This window comes from Primulina eburnea, chromosome 15, assembly GCF_022965805.1.
Source record: "Primulina eburnea isolate SZY01 chromosome 15, ASM2296580v1, whole genome shotgun sequence".
NCBI classification, from domain to species: domain Eukaryota; kingdom Viridiplantae; phylum Streptophyta; class Magnoliopsida; order Lamiales; family Gesneriaceae; genus Primulina; species Primulina eburnea.
Window position 1 is genome coordinate 28,992,450 of NC_133115.1, and position 25,804 is coordinate 29,018,253.

Sequence of the window (25,804 nt, forward strand, 5' to 3'; positions counted from 1 at the left end):
TCAACCATACCGATATTGACAATAAAAAGTAATACTCTTAAGCATAGTTTGATACACATGATAGAATAAACATGCGATAAATAATATAAAGATAAGTTAATGATAAATAAGAGATAGGATATTATACTTAATGTTTGATATGATTTTAATAAGACTGATTAAATTTATATATTAGAGTGTAATGACAAAATTAACATTATCATAATAAATTTTATAATTTCAAAGTTGTTACTTGAGTTCATATTTTTTTATCTATGCATGCGCCGATAGTGCTTGCATGATTTATTTATTTTTACCTAATTTTATATATTATATAATATGATAATTGAACCATTGATTTTGTGAGTCAAGTTAAATATCAATTTTTAAGGTTAATCGAGTGATACTAATAATTTTATTGATATTTATAAAATTATTAATATAATTATCTCGAAATCATTTATATAATTATCATATTATATAATATATTGAAATAAATAAAAGTATTTATTTGATTTTAATTTCTACCTACTAGCATAGATTTATAAAAAACATTTATAAATTAAGGGTAATTAAGTCATTTGTAGTATATTTTATCATTTAATTAAAATTATCACACCTAATAGAAGAGACATTTTATCCCTCTAAAAAATTATTTATCAAGGGCACATGATATTATCATGGGTTTTTAAAAAGGTACCAAACATGAGATAAGGAGGATTATTTATCAATCTCTCTTATCACATGTATCAAACTATGCCTTAGCATAAATATTAATATTTTTCATGGATGACTCAAATAAGAGATCTGTTTCACAAAATACAACCTATGAGATCATCTCACGTAAGTTTTTGCCATCCATTATGTAGGATGCTTTTTAATTGTATCTTCTTCATTAGCTTGAATTTGAAAAATGAATTAATAATAGTCAAATTATTTATGTTCGAACCAATAGATATTGTTTAACATTTTTATTTAGTTTTGATTGCATGAAATGTTTAATTGGTTAGTAAAATGTACTAAAAGAGGTTCCGAGTAGACAGTAGAGTTTGATAAATTTAAAATTTTATAAAACTTAAAAAATGTACATGTCAAATTCACGAGCTTGCCTGCCAATCCACTGATTTAATTCACTTATATACAACTGAAAATGAGAACATGTCACAGATTTAGCTGAAACAAGTACTTCGATTTGAATCACAAATTCATAGGGCAATATTTCACATTTATGCTGTCTCGGCCCGACGTAAAACAAGAAGAGAAGGCCAGCTCGCCAATCAGACCGGTTATGAGTTAGACGAGTCAACCCGTCAAAATATAAAACAAAAAAAATATTGGAAAAAAACATACATAAATAATTATAAACACAAATTTTAAAATTCATCAACCACATACATAAACAATTATAAATAATGTAATTTTTTCAAAATTAATCAATTATACATAAACTATTATAAATATTTCAAAACTTATAATCCATATATAAATCATTTCAAAATTAATCAATTATACATAAACTATTATAAATATTTCAAAACTTATAATCCATATATAAATCATTTCAAATAATATAAATATTTCAAAACTTATGAACTGTGCATATATTATATATAATAAATATAATATAATTTTAAAATATCTAAAAAAAAAATATTGTCAGGCCACCAGTCCTTCTGCCTTGATCCGTGATCCAAACGGGCCATCAACCCCTCCTTGACAAATGGGAAAAAAATGTGCTAAAATCGTTTGACTTTTGAAATTAATCTTCATTTTTAGATGGAACCGACTGAGTCTGTAGTACATAAATAGTTTTTTTTTTAAGTTTCACAAAAATAAATGGATTAAAGCAAATTAATTTTTATGATAATTGATTATTTTAAATAAGTATTCTTCTTTTATTCGAATTTTATATATTTTCATTAAAAAAAATATTTTCGGTTCAGAAAGGTAATAAAATTTTGTGAAACAATGCATCTTCTTTGTGAACTCAACCGAAGCTTTTTAAACGCTGGCCTGAATAGTTTTTTTTTAAAAAAAAAAAAACATGTGTAAATGTGGAATCTTGGACTTTAATATCCAACCTCTGGCTTAGTAATTATTTTTCTAGCTAGATTTGTTGTGCATTATAGGATATTATAAAATTTTATAGAGTATGTCTATATGCTTTTATTTTTTATATGTGTGAGATAGATCGATTTGATTAATATATAAATATAACAAATATTTTATACATATTTTATTTGACAAAAACTTGTGTGAGACGGTCTCACGAGTCGTATTTTGTGAGACGGATCTCTTATCTGGATCATCCATGAAAAATTATTATTTTTTATGCTAAGAGTATTACTTTTTATTCTGGATATCGGTATGTTAGACGGTCTCACAGATAAAGACTCGTGAGACCGTCTCACAACAAATCTACTCATTTTATTTTTTGACTCATGATACGATCTCATAAGAGTCTTTATAAAATATATATATATAAGTATAACAAATATTTCACATATTTATTTTCTGACATTTTATTACTAATCCATCGATAAAAGCTTATCCGAAGAATTTCTAGGCTATTCTTTCTCATTTCTTAATAATTTTTTCATTTTTTTTTTTAAAATGAAAGATCGAACAGTGACCGTAATTGATATCCTTGGGATAGGCCGGGTCATGGATGCTAAATGGATAGCCCAAATCTGGGTTAATCTGTAGGATGGATTATTTAGAAGCCAGGCAGGTGAATGCCCAGGACATCTTCTCCCCGGGCAACCAGATGCCCGGGCTCTCGAGCCATCTCCCGAGAAGCTTATCACCCGGACTACCTCGATAACAGTGCCGCACTCGAGTGCTATCTTATCTGTCAGAACTACAGGTATTTGGCGTGTCAGAGAAGCTATCAGATGTAGGGTGGCTTGACAGGAAGTCAACATGAAAGGCTATAAGTGGTAGGTGTACACGTAAATCGAGGTCATCCTTGATTTTCCTTCCTATAAATAGCGGGTATGCATTTCTCATTTAGGAATTCTGAATCTTTAATGTCTCAAGCACTCACATACATCGCTTGTGTTCATCTTCAACCTGTTGACTTATGCATCAGAGTGGCCATGCTGGACACCCCTCCGGCGCCCATTAACGAGTTCCTTTTATTGTTTGCAGGTCACGATCGAAGCCATCTACTCTGCTCATTTTCCTGAACAACATTATTGATTCGATCCGGTGGAGCACCCGATCATGCTCATCCATTTCATCAGGATCGCATCATTGGCGCTGTATTTGGGAACTTGAGCTCAAGATATATATATGGTTTCCATTCAAAGTAAGTCCGACCTTGCTCTGCACCTCAATAAGCCTAACTCTGCTTGACAAACATACAAATCCGACCAGCTCGGCACTCAGATCTTATATGTGGATTTTATATGGGCTCAAAGCTCAGCAGCTATGCCGGATTGGCGTTGAAAGTGTTGCTTTGCACTCAACAGCATACAACTATATTAGTCAATTAATTAGCTCAACCAGAGAAGTTTTATTCTACCAAAAATGAATTCGGATTCAGTATTTCCAGATTAGTGATTTGGTTTTTTAATAAAATTAATACAGCAGAAGAAGCAAATTCTTTTAAATCCGGGAGGTATGAGGCCCCGGTATCTTATTCTTAAGTCCGGGGGATATGAGGCCTTGGCACCATATATTAAGTTCGGGAGACATGAGGCCCCAGCACATTCTTGAAAGTCCAGGAGACATGAGGCCCCAGCACATTATCTTAAGACCGGGAGGTATGAGACCCCAACATCTTATTTAAAGTCCGGGAGACATGAGGCCCCGACACATTCTTGAAAGACGAAGAGGTACGAGGCCTTGTTATCTTCATTAAAGTATGGGAGACACGAGGCCCCAGTTATTATCTAAAGTCCAGGGATCTGTACCCTGGCTCGGGGCTCCGCACCTCGACCACAACTAGATCTAGGGCTCCGTACTCTGGTTATTCTATAAGTCCACGGATCCGCACCCTGGCTCCGGACTCCGCACCTCGACCACTCCAAGACCCAGGGCTCCGTACCCTTGTTATTCTATAAGTCGAGGGCTCTGTACCCTGGCTCGAGGCTCCGCACCTAGACCACTCCAAGACTCAGGGCTCCGTACCCTTGTTATTCTATAAGTCCAGGGATCCGCATCCTGGCTCGGGGCTCCACATCTCGACCACTCCAAGACCCAGGGCTTCGTACCCTGGTTATTGTATAAGTCCAGGGATCCGCACCTTGGATCGGGGCTCCGCACCTCGACCACTCCAAGACCCAGGGCTCCGTACCCTGGTTATTCTATAAGCCCAGGACACTACACCCTGGCTCGGGATACCACACCTCGACCATTAAAAGCCTAGGGCACTACACCCTTGCTCGGAGCTCCGCACCTCGACCATTCCCAAGTCCCGGGACATGCTCTCCGGCCCAAGGCTCCGCACCTTGGTTATAGATAAGCCCAGTGCACTACACCCTGGCTCGGGGCTCTGTACCTCGACCATTCCCAAGTCCCGGGACATGCTTTCCGGCCCAAGGCTCCGTACCCTGGTTATTCTATAAGCCCAGGGCACTACACTCTGGCTCGGGGCTCCGCACCTCGATCATTCCCAAGTCTCGGGACATGCTCCCCGGCCTAAAGGCTCCGTACCTTGGTTATTGATAAGCCCAGGGCACTGTACCCCGGCTCAGAGCACCACACCTCGACCATTCTCAAGTCCCCAGACATGCTCCTCGGCCCAAAGCTCCGCATCTTGGTTATTGATAAGCCCAGGGCACTACACCCTAGCTTAGGGCTCCACACCTCGACCATTTATTAGGCCTAGGGCTCATAGCCTTAGTCATCCAGTAAGTCCGAGAGATATGAGGCTCCGGACATTTTATCTCTAGCCCGAGAGACTTAAGGCCTCGACACCTCATCCCATCTCTGGGATATTTGAAGCCCCCGATGCTTTTATAGTCTGGAATTGATAATTTTTCTATTGAAGCCCATGACCGAGCACACAAGATTATCGGGACAGCGAGTATGACTTTAGCTCGACTATTTAAGGAGAGAGTGGTGATACCCTTGGAATAGCCCGGGTCATGGATGCTAAATGGATAGCCCAAATCTGGGTTCATCTGCAGGGATGGATTCTTTAGAAGCCGGGCAGGTGAATGCCCGTGACATATTCTCCCCGGGCTACCAGATGCTCGGGCTCTTGAACCATCTTCGAGAAGCTTATCACCCAGGGCTACGACGATAACAGTGCCGCACTCGAGTGCTATCTTATCTGTCAGAACTACAAGGATTTGGCATGTCAGAGAAGCTATCAGATGTAGGGTGGCTTGACAGGAAGTCAACATCAAAGGACTATAAGTGGTAGGTGTACGCGTAAATCGAGGTAATCCTTGACTTTCCTTCCTATAAATAGCAGGTATGCATTTCTCATTTAGGGATTCTGAATCTTTAAACTCTCAAGCACTCACATATATCACTTGTGTTCATCTTCAATCTACTGACTTAAGCATCGGAGTGGCCACATCGGACACCCTTCGACGTCCATTCACGAGTTTCTTTCATTGTTTGCAGTTCACGATCAAAGTCATCTACTCTGCTCATTTTCCTGAACAACATTATTGATTCGATCCGGTGGAGCACCCGATCCTGCTCATCCATTTCATCGGGATCGGATCAATAATTATTGTTTAACCGTGATCACGACCATGACCATGACCATGACCAATAGTAGACCATCATGGAATGTTATAATTAAAGATCGGGTTTTTTAACAATCGAACCGAACCGTGTTAATGTCTTTGCTTGAACTCGTGCTGTTACCGTTGTGTGGCGGTTGAGTTGGGTACCATCATCGGGAAATCGTTTTCCAAACCAATGCTTCAACTCCAAAATGCTGCCCGCGGCCACCTCCGCCGCCGCCCCCGTCACATCCGCACCTTCGTAAACGCGAGAAGTCAAATGGGTCCGCGATCCTTACCTCGACACAGCCGTTGAGAGAGAGAAAAACCTGAAACCCTTGCTCTCACTCAAAAATCTCATTCTCTCCCAGCCTTCCCAAACTCTGCCACTTTCATCTGTCTCCCCTTTGAGGCCCGACCTCCAAATCCCCACCTCCGCTAGGAAATTCTTCCTAAAATACCCAATAATTTTCAAAATATTCTCCCCCCTCACAAATCCAACTCCCTTCCACATGTTAAACTCACCCCCAGATTGCTCTCCCTTCATCACGACGAAATATTGATACTTAATACACCGCATTATCGCAAAGACGTAGCGGAAAGGCTGGTCAGGCTTTTGATGCTTGGGAGGGCTGGAAAGCTTCCTCTCTATGTGATCGATATGTTTAAATACGATCTGGGATTACCCCATGATTATTTGTCGACGCTGTTACTGGAGTTTCCTGACTATTTTAGCCTTTGCGATATGGGCTTTCGGGATTCGAGTGGTAGCCTTGTACTTGGGTTAGAACTTGTTTCTTGGAGGGATGATTTGGCTATTCCTGTCATGGAAAAGAGATCCCAAGATAATGGTGAAATTGGTACGAGGACCAAGTTTTCGATGAATTTACCAAGAGGATTTGATTTGGAGAAGAAAGTGATGACATGGTTGGATGAATGGCAAAAGTTGCCGTACATTTCACCATATGAAAATGCATTCCATTTGATTCCGAATAGCGATCAGGCGGAGAAGTGGGCGGTGGCAGTGATTCATGAGCTGCTGAGCTTGCTGGTGTCGAGGAAAACAGAAAGAAAGAATATATTTTGTTTAGGAGAGTTTTTGGGGTTCGGGCGACTGAGGTTAAAAAGGGCGTTGGTGCATTTTCCAGGGATCTTTTATGTTTCAAATAAGATAAAGACGCAGACTGTGTTTTTGAGAGAGGAATACAGAAAGAATATGTTGGTTGGAATGCACCCATTAATGCTGATGAGAAATAAGTATATTAGTCTCATGAATCTGGTTTTGAGAAGGGGTAAACCAATTAGAACTCGATTCGTCGAGCGTAGGAAAGGATCAGCTACTTCTTCGACAGGAGGCGAAAAGAAAGACGACCAGAATAGATATACTTTAAGTGACAACGATATCTATTAGGACGATGATACATTAATGATGGGAAATGGTGATGTCTGATACAGGCTGCTGGATCGAGTATAAGATACTATATTAAAAGTTATAGGCCGATGATAATGTCTTTCAGACGTGTCTTTTAGATCGTCTATAGGCAGCCACACGGATATGCGTGTGGGTTCATGGGGGAGTAACCGGCCACACTAAGTTCTTATGCCTCGTCTCGTGACAGCAGAAAATCGAATAGGTTGTGAGAAGGTAACACCATTTGGAGTGTTTACCCCAGTTTCTTATTTGTTTACCACCAAACTTGTACATACTCGATTTTTGATTGGATCTCTTAATCGCTGAAGGTCGACGAGAGTCTCCTCCATTCTATATGATCTATATTACTCCCTTCGTCCCGTCTCATATATATAAATTTATACATGTTTTCGTACAAATTAAGAAAATTATTGCTTGTAAAGAAATTTTCACTTGCTGACAATTAATCATCCTTGTGGGGGGTCAGGGCAGGAAGTACCATTGCCAACTTTTTTCTTCATCCTGCGAAATTCGGTAGCAATTTTGCAAATTCCCGTTAAATTTATGAATAATTCAAATTCAAAAAATAAAAGTCGGCAGCAAATTTTTATTATACATTAGAATGTTGAGTAAAAGTAATTTCACTGCACCTGTCTCGGCGTCTGTCAAAGAATACCCTCAACGAGTTCCTTGAAGCAATTGCAAGATCTGAATATAACCACAAAAAGGTGAGTGCCACCAATTCAATTTATCTACCTTAATTTTACTTTAAAAATCGAAGAATTTACAAAACAACAACCATTCGTTCTAAAATAATTCGATACACGTGAGCATCGGGTCGGGAAACAATATGAACATGACAAATTTTGAAGATCAGACGACATTTTTATCAAGATTAAAATGAGCTGGGAAATGGGTATTACTTGATTGTAAGATGGAAAAAGATGGTTGGATTGTGTTTGGCAAATTGATCCCAGCTTCATTTTTAACCACTGGAGCTGATACGCAACTTTCACCAGCCAACACCATTATTGCCTTTGCCTAAGACAAAGTAAGACATTATCATAAATGCCAATAGAAACAAGTAACTCTCGGTGTGTTTGTCGATCATCTTTTACAAAACAAAAAACCCGGGATATTTATAGAATGTGATTACCTTGTCAAAGGAGACATTATCATACACATTGACAGTCCCTTGGTAAAAGATTGTCAGTTGTGCTCCTTGAGATTTGTCCACTGATGGGAAAAGATTTGCATCACCACACCTTATCCTGGGAAGAAGCTTTTTATCGAGAATCGCAACGGGTCGAGAACACGAGTTGTGAATTAATGCAGGGGAAATTGTAAAAGACATGGATCCCTTTCGATCTTTTCTTGATCTTCCAGTATTGGTCGTCTTTTGGATGAGAAATTTTACTTCGGGGACATGGTTTCTTGGAAAAAGATCCAAGGGTCTCGAGTCCTCTCGACCGTGATTAGTATCGGTTTCCGACGAGGAGCTTGATTGGTAACTTTTGTGACTATTTTGAACCCCATTGTTACCAACTTTATTTATAAAATCTCTTGCAATAATATTATCATTGTTGCAAGACATGTTTTTTGCATGCAAGAGAGAAAAATACAATGGAAGAGTAATAAATATTGATGTGTTTGAGAAAAAACAAATAGGAGGGAATTGTAAGTAACGGGAGATGGAAAGGGACACCATTTTTAATCGGGCAGGCGCTTCGGAGAATTCAAATGAATCCAAAATGATCTTTGTGTGTACAAAATCATCCTTTAAAAAAATATTCAGTTTTTGATCAATCTTGAAAGAGATCCAAATTAAATAATGTTTTTTTAATGTATTATTATCAATTTTAATAATAACTAACAAACTAGTGCATTTTGTAAAAATAATAATAATAATCCAATTGTACCACCCAATTAAATTTGTTTTTATTTTAAAAAAATTGAAACCATGATTTTTAAAATAATATTAACCGTGAAAATATCAAGTTGTTAATTTTCTGTATATATTTATTATCTTTTTATGACGTGATAATTTACGGTTTCTACCATTCGGCGGGGTTAGTTCAATCTAGACTTGCAAATCACACTAAACAGATAAAATGTATTGGACAAACTTCATGCAACAAGTTCGTTCGAGAAATTGTTAAGTAAAAGAAATCGAGCTCATAACAATTGACAATTGTTATATATGTTGGTCCTACGTGCGGAATTTGAGATAATAACCCGAAAATAAAGAATAAAATGGACACCGAGATTTACGTGGAAAACCCCTAAAAATTATTAGGGTAAAAACCACGGACAAGATGAAAAGAATTTCCACTATAATATTTTGTGGTGTACAACTCACTCACTGTGTTTCCAAAGAGAACACACACTCTCTTAATACAGGAGAACAAAACACCTCACAAATATTATAGAACTAAGCACTCAAATGCTTATAAGATGAGAGAAAACTCGAAGAAGGGATGATTTCCAAATGAAGGGAGGAGCTCTATTTATAGAGCCCCTTGACCGTGTGAAGACGCGTATAAAACGCGTCTTCCATCTTTCCACGAAACCTTTGAGCAGCCCACGTTTTTTTTTTCTTTTGATGCCGCTTGTGCATTTAATGCACCTACCGACATTTCTCCCACTTGGAGATTTGATTGAGAATCAAACACATCTCCACACATCCTTTCAATCTTGCCATTTCCTGCTGCTTATGTTTCTGCTAGACCATTTGAGGATCTACACCACTCAAACTTATCAGTGTTCACTGGCTTGGTCAGAAAATCAGCTATGTTGTCCTTCGTATGGATCTTCTGCATATCCACGCTTCCTTCTTCTACTACTTCTCGTACAAAATGAAATTGTACTCCAATGTGTTTAGTCCTGGAATGAAAGGCTGGATTCCTTGCGATGTGCAAGGCACTCTGACTGTCACAAAACAAAAGAACATTCTCTTGTTTGTGTCCGATCTCCTCCAATAACCTTTTAATCCATATTGCCTCCTTGCAAACTTGAGTAGCTGCCATATATTCTTCCTCCGTTGTAGATAACGCCACAACTGTCTGCAGTTTTGAAACCCAGCTTACTGCTCCCCTCGCAAGTGTAAACACATAACCAGTAGTAGATTTTCTCTTATCAGGATCACCTGCATAATCTGAATCGATTTAGCCCCTGAGTGTAAAATCTGATCCTCCATAACATAATGCAGCATTCGAGGTACCCTTGATGTATCTAAGGATCCTCTTAACAGTGCTCCAATACTCTCTTCCAGGATTCGCCATATACCGACTAACTGCTCCCACTGCTTGAGCAATGTCCGGTCTTGTACATATCATGGCGAACATCAAACTTTCCACTGCTGATGCATATGGTACTCGAGACATCTCCATCCTCTCTGCTTCACTGCTAGGACACAACTCGGAGGATAACTTGAAGTTAACAGGAAGAGGAGTCGATATTGGCTTACTGTCTTGCATGTTGAAGCGTTGCAAGACTTTCTTCAAATAATTTTTCTGGGAAAGCCAAATCTTTCTGTTACTTCTATCTCGGTGAACCTGCATCCCTAGAATCTTGTTTGCTGGTCCCAAGTCCTTCATATCAAATTCCCTAGCCAACTGTGCCTTCAATCCTTGGACATGATCTTTGTTAGGGCCTGCTACCAACATGTCGTCCACATACAACAGCAAAATGATGTAATCATCACCAGACCTCTTGAAATACGTACAAGGGTCTGCACTCAGTCTGTTGTATCCAAGGCTCATGATATAGGAATCAAATCTCTTGTACCAACACCTCGGCGCCTGTTTGAGACCGTACAGAGATTTGTTCAACCTGCAAACCAAGTTCTCTTTGCCTTTTTCCGCAAAACCTTCTGGCTGGAGCATATAGATTTCTTCTTCAAGATCTCCATGAAGAAACGCCGTTTTCACATCTAGCTGTTCTAGATGTAGGTCAAACACCGCACACAATGCCAACACTACTCTGACTGTTGTAAGTCGAACCACAAGAGAAAATATCTCATTGAAGTCAATGCCTTCTTTCTGAGCATACCCTTTTACCACCAATCTAGCACGATACCGCTCCACTTGGTTATTGCCATCACGCTTGATCTTATAGACCCATCTGTTTCCAATGGCTTTCCTTCCTCGTGGTAGTGTAACAAGATCCCAAGTTTTATTCCTGTCTAATGCCTCCAACTTTTCTTGCATTGCTATCATCCACAAAGATACATCCGAGATTTGAGTAGCCTCGTGGAAACTCGATGGCTCACCATCATCTGATAATAGACAATATGCAATGTTGCTTTCAGTGACATAATCTGAAAGCCAACCTGGTGGTCTTCTGTCTCGAGTTGACTGCCTCACATTGGAAACCTCAGACTCAACATGTTCTTGTTCTTCGTGCTCTGGTACTGCTTCACAAGAAACTTGACCTTCGTCCGTCTTATTCTCCACTTGAAAAATAATAGTTTCTGAATTCAGTGTGCCTTTGTCTCCCTTTACTTTATCTTCCTCGAAGATAACATCTCTGCTGATGATAAGCTTGTGAACAGTAGGATCCCACAAGCGAAACCCCTTTACTCCATCAGCATAACCCAAGAAGATACATTTTCTGGATTTCGAATCCAACTTCGATCTTTCTTGCTTATTGTACAGAACGTACACAAGACTTCCAAATGTATGTAAATGAGAATAATCTGACGGCTTCCCGGTCCACATCTCCATCGGAGTCTTCAGATCAATCGCCACTGAAGGAGAACGATTGATAATATAACAAGCGGTTTTAACTGCTTCCGCCCAGAATGACTTTTCTAGACCCGCAGTCCTGAACATAGCGCTTGTTCTGTCCAACAAGGTTCTATTCATCCGCTCCGCCACTCCATTCTGTTGAGGTGTGTAAGTCGTCGTGAACTGTCTCTTGATGCCCTCATGTTGACAAAATGCATCAAACTCGTCACTGGTATATTCTCCTCCATTGTCAGTCCTCAGACACTTGATTTTCTTTTCTGAATCAAGTTCAACCCGCGCTTTGAAATCTTTGAAAATCTGGAAAACATCTGATTTCTTCTTGATTGGATACACCCAACATCTCCTAGAGAAATCATCAATGAACGAGACAAATTATCTCGCTCCTCCTAGGGATACAACCGGTGCTTGCCAAACATCCGAATGAATCAGCTCCAATATGCTTTTGCTCCTGGAAGTAGAAGTGCCAAACTTTAATCTGTGTTGTTTACTGGTAACACAATGCTCACAAAAGGATAGTGACAATTTTGTAAGTCCCGGCAGCAGCTTCCGTTCTGAGAGAATTTTCAACCCTCGTTCTGACATATGCCCGAACTTTCTATGCCATAACACTGTTAATTCTTCTCCTGAACCAATTGATGCAACAACTAGTTCTGCCTCTTTGTATGTTTCTCCCAAAAGTACATACAGATTTGCAGCAACTTTTTTCATCCTTCATAACCACAAGCGCGCCCTTCACAATTTTCATGATCCCGTTCTCGATCCGAGTTTTGCACCCGATGTCATCCAATTGCCCTAAGGACAAAAGATTTTTCGTCAGTCCTTTCACATGTCGTACCTCCTGTATGGTGCGAATGGTGCCATCAAACATTTTAATTTTGATAGTACCGACCCCAGCGATTTCCAAGGCGTGATCATTTCCCATGAATACAGATCCTCCTGAGACTGGTTCATAATGATCAAACCATTCTCTCCGAGACGTCATGTGCCACGTCGCTCCTGAATCCATAATCCATGTGTCACAAAATTTGTGTCTGCCTTCTGCAACAGTTGTTGCTTCGCTGAATAATATTTCACCACTTCCTGAAGTACTGGCCACATTTCCTTGAGAACTCTTCTCGATACTCGTACACTCTTTCTTGAAGTGCCCTTTACCGCCACATTTAAAGCAGTAAATATTTTTCTTCTTACTTCTCGACTTTGATCTACCTCGTCTTTGGCTCCCACTGGAGTCACGGTCCATAAATCTTCCTCTTATCATCGGTAACGCCTATGCCTGCTTCGAGGATACCAACCTATCTTCCTTATTCTTGCGCCGGCTTTCTTCTCCGAGAACCGCTGTTAAGACATCGTCGAATCTTAGAAAGCCCATAAGAATATTGTTGGTTATGTTGATGATAAGCTGATCATATGAATCTGGTAGACTTTGAAGTAGAAGCTCTGCACGTTCATTTTCCCCTATTTTATGCCCCATGGAAGTGAGTTGGGCAAATAGAGTATTAAGTGTATTGATATGGTAGGTCATCGATGAGGATTCCGCCATCCGAAGAGTATAAAGCCTTCTCTTTAGGAAAATCATGTTGTGTAGCGACTTGACCTCGTACATCTTTGTCAGAGTATCCCAGATAACTTTGGCTGTTTTTATCTCAGAGATACTTGACAAAACTTCGTCTGCTATAGCCAAGTGTAAATTGGCAACAGCGTTATCATTCATCTCATTCCACTTTCCATCATCCGTAACTTCCACCGGTCTATCTCCAATAGCCGCCAAGCAATTTTCTTTTCTTAAAACTGCTTGTATCTTTATTTTCCACAGCATAAAATTGCTTCCATTGAACTTTGCTATCTCGTACCTTCCTGTCATTATGTCTACAACAATTTTAGTAGACCGGACAAAATAATCACGCCTTAAAAAAAATCTCAAAAAATCTTTTCTGATGTGGAAGACCAATCTAGGCTGCAACCACATAGCATACTCAGAATTTTAAGAAAAATTTTAAACCAAGGCTCTGATACCACTTGTTGGTCCCACGTGCGGAATTTGAGATAATAAAACCCGTAAATAAAGAATAAAATGGACACCGAGATTTACGTGAAAAACCCATAAAAATTATTAGGGTAAAAACCACGGATAAGATGAAAAGAATTTCCACTATAATATTTTGTGGTGTACAACTCACTCACTGTGTTTCCAAAGAGAACACACACTCTCTTAATACAGGAGAACAAAACACCTCACAAATATTATAGAACTAAGCACTCAAATGCTTATAAGATGAGAGAAAACTCGAAGAAGGGATGATTTCCAAATGAAGGGAGGAGCTCTATTTATAGAGCCCCTTGACCGTGTGAAGACGCGTATAAAACGCGTCTTCCATCTTTCCACGAAACCTTTGAGCAGCCCACGTTGTTTTTTCTTTTGATGCCACTTGTGCATTTAATGCAACTACCGACAATATATTCTACTAACTCGAACTCCATTTTGAGATCAATACTAAAGTTGTTTGTGGTTTAAATTTGCAATATGCTCTCACCCTCCTAGCTACCCTTGGGTTAATTCGGAGTTCACCGCTTAGCTAGTGTAATATAAGTATTTATAAATAGATATAATAAATTAAAAAATATGGTATAATTATTTTTAAATTGAATTTTTGTAAAATTTATCCTTACCTCAATGGTGACAAGTATATTGAAAGATATAATATATTTAATTTTGCTACTACCAATGCATTGATTACACTTGTCTTTTATAGTTTCGTAAAATTTCAAATTTGTTTCCGTTTTCTGAATAATCCAAAATTTTATTTTATTTTATTTCTCATATATCATAATGATTTTTAATAATAATAAATAAAAAAGCAACCCTCAATCCTTTACCCCAACCAAATAAGTTGTCAACCCTAAATCTTTTTAATTTTTTATTACAATGATTTTCTAATTAGAATGTAAATACTAAGAATTATAATAGAAATATAATAATCAATCCATCATTTAGACTACAAATCTAGGTCAAGTTTTTAAGTAACATAACCAAGTAACAACCATTCACTCAAATTTGAGACCTTTTTTTCATATTAACTATAATTTTTCTGTTGTTTGGTGTTCATTCGAATCGAAAAAAAAAGGAGAAAATGATATGATAAAATTATTGTAATAATATTCTTGAACAAAACATCATACAAATAGGACGATCCAACGTGCAATCGTCCATCTATAAGACGTGTGGTGATCTCAAAACTAAGGAGGACATCTGATTAAACACCTACAGAAATATACATCGGTGTGATTCTGAGCTTTGAGACATTGTGCGGATATCAAGAAACCAGGAGGCGTGTATTCGTTGCAAGTGTCGTTGCATCCATTAACCAAGCATTGATCATACTCCATATCTACCTTGCACTCTCCACCCAAACAATCTACCAAAAAAAAAAAAACAACATTTATTATTATTTTTTTCTCTCATTCTTTTTTTATACATCGAGTATATCAAGATCGTGTTAAAATAAAAGATAACAGTTAATATCTGTTTACCGGAGACGATGGCGAAGAACACAATAGCAACCAAGAAAGAGGCCAATAGCTTTGCCATGATATTTTGAACTTTTGGTTTCTTTGAAATAAAAAATGGGACTTTATATAAAATTTATTCGAAGTGAACGATCTTAATTTTGATTTCCTTTGACTGTTGTCGGGTGATGTTGCCGTAATCATGCCTTGAACCATTCCCTCTAAATATCATCCCAATATATATGTCATCTTTTTCAAAAAAACCGTGGATGTTACGTAGTATTTGAGTAGATCTCATGTGAGACCGTCTCACGGATCATAATCTGTGAGACGGGTCAACCCTACCCATATTCACAATAAAAAGTAATACTTTTAGCATAAAAAGTAATACTTTTGTATGGGTGACCCAAATAAGAGATCCGTCTCACAGATACGACCCGTAAGACCGTCTCACACAAGTTTTTGCCGTAGTATTTTTGGATTAATCATATATAAATATGATTAATTATGCTTTACTTTGACTTTTTACATTAAAGATGGACAAATTTCAAATCCTTGTAGTGGACTATTGAATTTTAAAAACAAAGAAAAGCTAAACAATTCGTAAACATTCAACATTATACATAATAATATTTATTGATTATGTAATCTTATACCTTGCAATAAATAATAATAATCACGCAATCAAATACCTCACAATAAATGTCATTGCAATTTAGAAATTTCATGAGAATATTTTTTTACATGTATGTATATATAGATTTTTTTCTAGAGCCGTCAACATGGATTGAGTTCGTCGAGTTGACCCAGCTTTCCAATCAATTCAAATGGCTTGGGTTGAAGTTTTTACAATATTAATATATAAGAAAGTTTGATACATAATTATAAATTAGACAAAAACTTATGTGAGACGGTTTTACGGGTCATATTTTATGAAACAAATCTTTTATTTGGGTCATCCATGAAAAAATATTACTTTTTATGCTAAGAGTATTATTTTTATTGTGAATATCGGTAGGGTTGACTCGTCTCACAAATAAAGATTCGTGAGACTGTCTCACAAGAGACCTACTCTATAAATTAAGTGAGTTGATATTTCCGTTTCACTTTTTTTTTTTTATTTGCACTTTATTTGTGAATAAATTTTATATATATTTTACACATGAAGTGGAGTGTAGATAACATAAAATGGAGTGTAAATATCAATTCTCATAAATTAAATATTAAATAATAAAAATATTTTATTTTTAATATTAAAATTAAAATTATTATTTATATTTTATCCCAAATTTTATTATAATATACTGTAAGGCATAGTTTAGTACATGAGATAAGGGAGAGATTGATAAATAATCCTCCTTATCCTATGTTTGGTACCTTTTTAGAAAGCCAATGATAATATGATGGACCCTTGATAAATAATTTTTTTGAAGGATAAAATGTCCCTTCTATTAGGTGTGATAATTTTAATTTAAGCATATAATATGCTACAAATAACTTAATTACCCTCAATTTGTAAATGATTTTTATAAATATATGCTAGTAGGTAAAAATTAAAATCAAATAAATATTTTTATTTATTTTTATATATTATATAATATGATAATTATATAAATGGATTCGAGATAATTATATAATAATTTTTATAAATCTGATTAAAATTATTAGTGTCACCCGATTAACTTTAAAAATTGATATTTGACTAATTGACTCACAAAATCAAGGGCTCAATTATCATATTATATAACATATAAAAATAGGTAAAAATAAATAAATAAATCATGCAAACATTATCGACGTATGAACAAATAAAAAATATGAACTCAAGCAACAACTTTGAAATTATAAAATTTATTATGATAAGGTTAATTTTGTCATTACAATCTAATATATAAATTTAATCACTATTATTAAAATCATACCAAAAATTAAATATAATATCCTACATGTTATTTATCTTTAACTTATTTTTAAATTATATATCACATGTTTATCCTATCATGTGTACCAAATTATGTCTAAGATAACAAACAATAATTCATTGTATTAGAACAAGCTGTAATTTTTCGTGTATTCACAGGTACTCGACGATTCTATCAAAGAAAAAAAACAACACGCTACCGGTTTCAAGAGATGGGAAAATGGCCGCAAGCTATTTAGTCTCTCTTCATATAAAGTTACTCAACCTCTTCTTTTACTATTCAAAAGTAGCACTAGATTTATCTTTGTGCATAAATTTCTGGGGAACAAGTCTAAATGACGAGACTTTATGTCAAACTGGAAAAACAAATTTGTCATGCCCGATAAAAATTTGAACAAGCCGCTAAATAAGTCTAGTCGGCGTGACTCGAACTTATGGAAGCTTAATCTTATCCTAATGAGATTTGACTATTTCTATCCCATATCGTACAAAAATTTGTTTTGAACGATCTAGTGTTTCGATTTTTTTTCTTTTGAGTTAGATTTTAATTTCAATGAATTATTAGTATTAATTTAATTAATTACCCACATTTACTTTTAATTAAATTCACGCGGACATTCATTACCCACGATTTTTTCATCATTCAACAATTGGAGATGGATGCATTTGCCATCTCTATTTTTTTCAATTTAAGATGGCAGAAGCTACAATTTCCTGAATTTCCTCTCCTGGTCTAGTCTGAGCAGACCATCAAGGAAATAGTTTTGTTGCTGAAAGAAGTTTTCAGTGACCATCCATGGGAGAATCTTGAAGTAGAGTCTCTTGAAGAAACTCCGACTGGTGATTTTGCTGCTGATGATCAAACCGTTCCTGGAGATCTCAATCTCAAAGAAGAAAATCCGGCCGGAGATGCTCAAAAGCCACTGAAAGTGACTCCATCCGGTGACACTTCTATGCTAGATCAATCAACCAGTGCAAATGCCAATACGGTTTTCATACTTATTGAGCATTGGATCACCCCTCGACAGGTTTTTATATGGTTGCTATAATTAATTATATCAAGATAAGAGATGTGGAGAACTTTGATATCGAGAAAGAGAAAATTAGAGGATCCAAAGGTATATTATTAGTTTACTTTTATTGTCTGTTTCGGGAATGTTATATTTACGTCATATTTATAATGTAATTCTATTTGTATGAACCTGTACGGAGAGATGTCTAGAATTTGTCTAAAACATTATCCATTTTATCGAAGTTTTGAAAATAACATTTTTCTTTATATTTTATTTTATATCATAACATTTCAATTTCAAAAAATTTATAAATTTTATTTTAAAATTAAATAAAAATTATTTCAATTTTTTTATGAAATACATGCGATTTGTTGTGCCACTGTCCGCGACTCCGCTATAATAATAATAAAATAAAAATGCTGAAAAATATATTTTCAAGTAAGAGGATAACGTAAGGGCACTTTGGTCCGCACATATGGAACAGAGTGGAAATAGCAAAAATAGTTGGGCCACAACACAAGTTGGGGACGCAGGGGGCAAAGATATACGAAACCGAAACGATGCGGTTTAATGACCAAACCAAAATATTAAAAATTCATTCAGATTTTGATTTTCACTCGGAGACGCGAAACCACAACGTATAAATATTCGAAACAGGTAATCATACACTATCTAACTTCTCTGCCAATATCATCTCTCTCTCGACGTGTTCTGTTCGATTTTTTTTGTTGTATTTTTACTGTTTTTTGGGTTTGCGTTGAGTCCGAGAGTCATGATTTTCATCTTCTTTGGGATTTTTCTTACCTCTTGTGTATTTTATTGCTTCAACTTTTGAATTGTATCGTGATGATGGCAGGAATTTCTGGGGATTCTGATTTGTGGGTTTTAGGGTTTGTTCGTATGGCTTTCTGGGATTTTCGGGGTTGTGAAATTGGAGAATTTCTCGAGGTTTGCTTACTGTTGGGTAGTGTTGTTGTTTGGAGCGTGACTTTTAAATTGTTGGAAATGTTCTGATGGTGTTATGCGGATGAGTAAATTATAGGGCTTAACGTCTTATGAGTCGACCTTGACTGGAATTTTGCTTATGCGAGAACAAATAGCTTCTGTGAAGTAGATAAAGATTGATAATTGGGAGGTTTACTTATCATTGTTAATTTCCTATGCTGCTCTGCTAGTAAAAAGAAAAAAACTGTGTCAAAGAGTTGGTCAATGATTTTAGTTTGTATGCATAATATGGAAGATAATTTTTTTTTACTCGAAGTTGCGTAAATTTGTAAAGTATAAGAAAGTTTCAGTTGTGTGTTCGGCTACATGTGTGTTATTTTGGATTTCTGCAGCATTTTGATGTCTAGTCAATGACGTTGTTAAGAGTTCAATGGCCTTCTTCAAGGTCAACTGTTATACTGACTATTTAAAGAAACATTTTGGTACCGGATGATAAATTGCATATTAATATCACGGTGGATATAATGAGTTGTGTTGTGGCAGTATGTTAATGCTCTTTATTTTCATAAGGAACTGTACTATGATGATTTGTAGGTTGTAATAGTTACCTGGTCCTGGAGCTAGTTGATTTTACTGTTCTATTAATTTGTTCTTGGGTCAACATTGAGGAACTTGACTTCTGAAAGACCAGTCTTGATAAGACTAAATGAAGCGGAGGCGTGGAAGCAAGAAAGGAAAAGCAAAAAAACCAAAGTTGTTAAGCGCAACTGTCGCAAATGATGTAGTTTCTAATATGGTCAGTTTGAATACAGAAGAGAACTCTCCTTTGGATGATTCTGACAATATGGTTGACTCTGGAACAGATAATGAGACGAAACCATCTCCACCAGAAGGTGGTCAACCAGAAGCACTTAATAATACTGATTCTGTAGGACGACCAGTTAATAATACCTCTGTGAAAGCGGTTTATACACGGGTAAAAGTGAAGATCAAAACATCAAAAAATTTAGAATCTCATCACACTTCCTCTGATGCCCCCACACTTAGTGATACTGAAAAGAGTAGTCAACATTTTGGTTCAGAAAAGCAGCTAGTTCCCAATGACAGAATGGGAGACAGTTCGAACTCTTTGTCTGAGACTAAGGAAGACGTATCTGGGACTACATCAAAAAAGTCTATGGGTATAAAGATTAAATCGTCGAAGGGATTTGGTTGTTCAAGTATGAGCCCATGTAGTCATACTGAAACTGTCAAGGGAGATAGGACGGAAAAGAAGGATGTGGAGTTAGTCTATCAGCATTCAAAAAACAATGAGCAAGAACTGAAAGCTGTGTTGGAAGTAATACTGCTTTTACTCGAAATTATGATTTTCTATGCAAAGATACGATAAATGTTCTTTATTTCCTGTGGCACCTCAGCACTTGTTCTTCTTACAGGTAATAAGAAAGGTCATGAAAATGGATGCAGCCGAGCCTTTCAATGTTCCAGTTAATCCCGTTGCTCTTGGAATACCAGTAAGCATGATTTGTTTGTTGCATTTTTCTTGATGTACAATGAGCGAAGATTCCTTTTTCCTTTCTTTACGGTTCTCAAATATTCGTTTAGGAAATATATTGTGAAGGGGGACAATGGGAGAAAGGGGGGGGGGGGGGGGTGGTTGAGGTTTTAATCGCTGGATTACTTTATTTTGTGGGATGTTGAAACTTGTAATACCTTTTACCTTGATTTGTCACTTATTACAGTTCTGCATTGCTATTTTCAATTAAATCTCAACAAATCAAAATTCAAGTTGGTCAACTAACACAGCATCAGACTCCGAAAGACAGAACCTATCTTTTTCTTTTACCTTCAGTTTTGATATTTCCATTTCAGTCGTGATAATTTTGCTGCTTGTCATTGTAAAATTTCTGCGAGTGCATAAGCTGAACTCTTGACATCAATTGGTTAGTTTTTTTTGACAGAAGTTTCATTTGCATTGAAACAGGACTATTTTGATGTCATTGATACACCTATGGATTTTGGTACGATATGCAGTAACCTTGAAAAAGGTGTTAAATACAGGAGTTCAGAGGATGTTTTCAGGGATGTACAGTACATATGGGATAACTGCTACAAGTATAATAATAAAGGTGATTATATTGTCGAACTCATGAAGCGGGTGAGGAAAAACTTCACAAAGTATTGGACTACTGTTGGTTTATTCAATGATGACCAGCCTCAGGAAACTGATGGTAATTTTTTTTACTTGATCTCCGTGCTTCAGAGTTAATTGATGTTATTTCCTTGTATATTTTTTTGCTGTTAGTTGATAATACAATATTCGTTTTTCTTACTAGGAAGAGGGAGAGAATGTGCAGTTAGCTGTCTAGAAGGTAATTTTCGTAAAAGAGAAGCTAATTCAGGTTAAATGACTGATAGATTATGTGCATGTTGATTGAGAGAACAAAAAGGTGAAAATTGAAAATAATCCAATTGAAAAATTACAGCCTTCTCAGGTTTTGGACTATATCTTTGAAAGCATTTCTCTACTTTTCCTTACTGATGTGTCAAATCTGTTTACCTGGAATTTCATATGCACTTTTTATGCTCATTTTCATTAATTTTTTGTATGAATTTTTCCTTGCCAAGTCAATGTTTTTCGACCTGTCCAAACAGTTTTAACATTTTTTCCTGAAAATTTTTTAATGATACATAATCAACGTTTTTTTCACAATTTTCGAAATTAAAGTCACTTTCTTCAGGTGATCTGATCGCTGCTTTAGCTTTTGGTCAGTGAACTCAGATTAGTAGCTTTAATCTTGTCTGGCCCGGTTGTGAAAATTTCTGGAGCGCTAGGACTTCCCCTATGTTATTCTTGTGCCACAGTCATGCGATTTCCTCTTATATTTGTCAGATACTTATTTCTTTTTTCTTCAGTTAAGTTTTTTGCACTAATTCACTCAGTTCTGTTTATTGGACATGAAAATGTTGCAAATTTTCTTTTGTCCGCAAATTGTTAGCTATCAGAATTTTCTTGTTCATTAGGTGTTGATAGCACACCAGTTACGGATATTCCTCCTTCAAGTCAAGGAAATACACCAATGGAAAGTGGTGCTTTCAGCCATTTGGGTAAAAAGTTTCATGGGTATGATTCTGCTGTTTTATATTTCTTTATGTCATATTGATTTTCTTCATCATAAACTATATGGCATTTAATAAACTAGAGATATCGGAAAGTAGCACATAGGGCCAAAGAAATGCAAATTCTTACATTTCCCTATGGAAGATAAACTTTAATAAATCTTTTTTTTATATCAGAATTTTGTAGCATACCATGCTCTCATAGATTTTGGTTCTATGAGTAGAAAACTCTTAGTAGGGCATTTTCCTTTATTTGGTGATGAATTAAAAATGAAGGAAATGTATGTACAAATATGCTTTACAGCATACATTGTTAATTATAAATCTATCATATTTGATTTCATTAAATCTATTAAATTGAAATTGGTATGGTGTTTGATATTTGTTTGCTTGAGATTAAGATCCACTAAAAGTTCGAGTAATTGCAGAAGGTAACGGATTTTCTATTTCTCATGCATCATCTCCCCCTTCAATCTTTAATAAGTCCAAAATCACAAATCTACGGGTGAAATTCATTGTGTCCGATAGTTTTCTTGCCTACTTCAGTTCTAGTATGCGTTGTATGATATTCTAGGCCTTGTATTGTCTAGGAAAATTTAAGGCTACAACAATAGAGCATTGAGGTGCTGTATCAATCAATCATTTTTATTTGAAGGTGAATTATTTCTGTGGAACTTATTTAGATATTTCTAAAATGCTTTCCTTTCACCTTTATTTCCTTCATTTCTTTTTCTATACACTCGGCATGTTTTTCCGACGAATAAGAAAGTTACTACTTGATTTAATGCATCATGTTGGGTAGTCCAATTGAGATTGTCAGTCTAGAAGTCACAGAGTGCGAAGCTTTTCACTTTTTAGGATCTATTATCCAAAAGACCGGACATGTTAGAGAGAATATAGACCATAGGACTAAATCAATGTGGATCTAATGGAGGATGACATTAGGAGTTTTATGCGATAGAAAGATGCCTGCGAGATTAAAAGAAAAATATTATAAGATTATTGTTTGACTGGCTATGCTTTATGACTCGGAGTGTTGGGCCTCTATAGGACTACATATGCATAAGATATTGGTAGTAGAGATGCGTATGTAAGATGGATGTGTGACAAAACGCACAAGGATATAATTAAGAATGAAATGATTATGAGCTATTTAGGTGTAGCCCTCCTACATGATAAGATTAGAGAGAGACGACTAACATGATTTGGTCATGTGAAAAGGAGACGAAAGGTGGTTAAGAAAGATATCTTAGATTTTGATTTAAAAGATGACATGTGAGAAAATCGCTTAGTTTGAAGAATTAATATTCATGTGGCCGACCCGCAACTAACGGGAATGTGCTATGATGAGGACGATGATGTTGGTATTACTTGGCCAATCTCTTGCAGAACCAATTTTCTTGTTGTATAACTTGGTTCTATTTTTATCAAGAGATGCTTTATTTTTTAAAACTTTTTTTTTGTATCCTTGATTACATATTATTTTAATTCATTTACCAGAAAAAATAACATCAGGATCTTGAACTTCTTTACTATTCTACAATACACGTATTTTCCATTCTGCAGACTCAAGAAGCATAAGGAAGGCTGTCAATGCGCTATATGTGTAATGATGCGACGCAGGCAAGAGAGAGAGGAGATTGTTCGTATGATGGGTGGAACTGACGGCAGTGATGACTCTGTGGGTGAAGACATGAGGCCAGAAGTAATTCTCTATCTAATTTGGCTCTATTTGTTGATTTATTTGTTAACAGTCTTAAAATTGTTAATGATCTATAAAGAATAGGGTAACATTAGACACCCTGAGGTTTAACATAATTACAGAGACCATCCATGATGATGCCACCACCTTTTCTCGATGACACAATAAGTGAAAAAGTGTTGGATGACGAGAAAACTATGATGTCATTTTTATAATTTTGTGAACAGTAAATGATTGTTTTTGTAATTATTTCAAACTTGAGGGATGTATTTTACCTAAAGATGGAGCAACACGAATTCTGGCTAGGCATTTTTGGGTGCCTAATCTTGAGTAACTATAGCATCAATCCATACTCTTTGTTAAGTTATTTTTCTTCTCATGGCCTGTGAATGCACTTGCATGGACATAAAATGTCATGCATGCAAGGTGAAGAAGCAAATACTGATGGCCGATTGTTAAAAAGGCGTCGTAATTTGGGACGCAAAATATTGTAGAATGGAACTTGAGAGTTGAAATTTTACAACAAAAATAGTTTTGAATGATAAAAGCCTTTCCATGTTTTTGTTTTGTATTCTGTTTCTTTCAGATGCTGGTTATGAATTTTGAGTATTGTTTTTCTTTGGAAGATGAAGTCTGAAAATTGGTCATTTTGAGCTTTAATTTATGTTTTTTGTATGCGGCTGAGGCTGTGGTCTGCTTAAGAATTGGTATTGCGTGTCATTGAGAGTATGGGAGTACGAAAGAGTTTCAAAAGCTATATATGTTTCATCAAGAAGCTTGTGTGTTGAGAGTGATAATGCGGAGAGCAGGAGAGAATTTCTAACATTGTCTCTAGTGTTTGTGTGTGTTTCCCCCCCTCCTTTTCCAATAGAATAATATTCAAGTTTCTTATGGGGCCTTCTTGTGGATAGAGTCCCTTTGGCATGTATGCCTCGTCAAATATAGAGAACCACTTGGACGCAGAAAGGCAAGGACAAGATATGAAGTTGGGACATATCAGAAATTTGTATAGCCAGGCAAAGGAGAATGACGTTACAATTACAGGAGAAAGGGAGGTTTCGGAAGATTTGGCGATTGGTCATAGATCAGGAGATGAAAATACACAACATTTAGCCTCTGGTGGCAGCATATCAAGTGAAACTAAGAAAGAAATGCATGTGCATGAAGAAGATGGAAATGCCGCCCTTGATCAACAGAAGCCGAAGGTAGTTAACTATATCAATCTCGAAATCTAGTTGCTGGCATTCTTTTTCTTTTTCCTTTTCGGTGGAAAAGTTATTGACATGGTTATTCTTCCTGGGCTAACTACAGGAATTTCTAGATAAGAAACAAAGAGCTAAAATGTTGGAGAATCTTCGTTATCTGGAGAATCCAATACTTTTAAAGTTATGCGGAACGTTGTTTGCAGACAATTCCGAGTCTTTTTGGAATGGCCCTCATTCGTTGGTTGGCCGCCCCCGGAGGAGGACATCCTTTCATTCTGCCATTTCAAAATTTATGGAATAGAATCTTTCAGGCTTCTACAGGTGTACAACAATGTCTCTCCAAATTGGCGGACCTGATTGATTTATCCAACATAGGCTCTGAGTTCGTGTGTTTGAAGTGCTAAACAACTGTAGGATTCAAGTAGACTTGCTATAAATATTGTTACTTTTTCTGTTTTCTGGCTATGATCACAGAGTTCTCGTTAATAGAACTCCATAACAACAAAAGAATATGGGAAAACCTCCCACTTTTCGTCCGACCATAAATGTAAGCATGATAACTTTTAAAG

General features: G+C 36.4%; 1 protein-coding gene and 1 pseudogene across 2 annotated transcripts; both read left to right on the forward strand.

The window, feature by feature from the left end:
- The first annotated feature begins 5,785 nt into the window (after positions 1-5,785).
- On the forward strand, positions 5,786-7,438 carry LOC140815185 (protein WHAT'S THIS FACTOR 9, mitochondrial-like; annotated as a pseudogene).
- A 12,476-nt stretch (positions 7,439-19,914) lies between these two features.
- On the forward strand, positions 19,915-25,704 carry LOC140813984 (uncharacterized). Of its 2 annotated transcripts, XM_073172823.1 has the most exons (8): positions 19,915-20,547; positions 20,645-20,722; positions 21,193-21,439; positions 21,545-21,580; positions 22,233-22,332; positions 23,895-24,033; positions 24,942-25,235; positions 25,342-25,704. In XM_073172823.1, exons 1-8 carry the CDS (start codon positions 19,915-19,917, stop codon positions 25,534-25,536), a joined length of 1,722 nt encoding a protein of 573 aa, XP_073028924.1. In that variant the 3' UTR covers positions 25,537-25,704. The 2 variants fall into 2 exon arrangements, with proteins under 2 accessions (XP_073028924.1, XP_073028925.1); XM_073172824.1 differs by lacking the exon at positions 21,545-21,580.
- The last annotated feature ends 100 nt before the right edge of the window (positions 25,705-25,804 follow it).

Coding starts and splice junctions, on each gene's coding strand:
- LOC140813984 (XM_073172823.1), top strand. CDS start 19,915: ATGAAGCGGAGGCGTGGAAGCAAGAAAGGAAAAGCAAAAAAACCAAAG. Junction 20,548..20,644: donor AACTGAAAGCTGTGTTGGAA/GTAATACTGCTT, acceptor TTCTTCTTACAG/GTAATAAGAAAGGTCATGAA. Junction 20,723..21,192: donor CCGTTGCTCTTGGAATACCA/GTAAGCATGATT, acceptor GCATTGAAACAG/GACTATTTTGATGTCATTGA.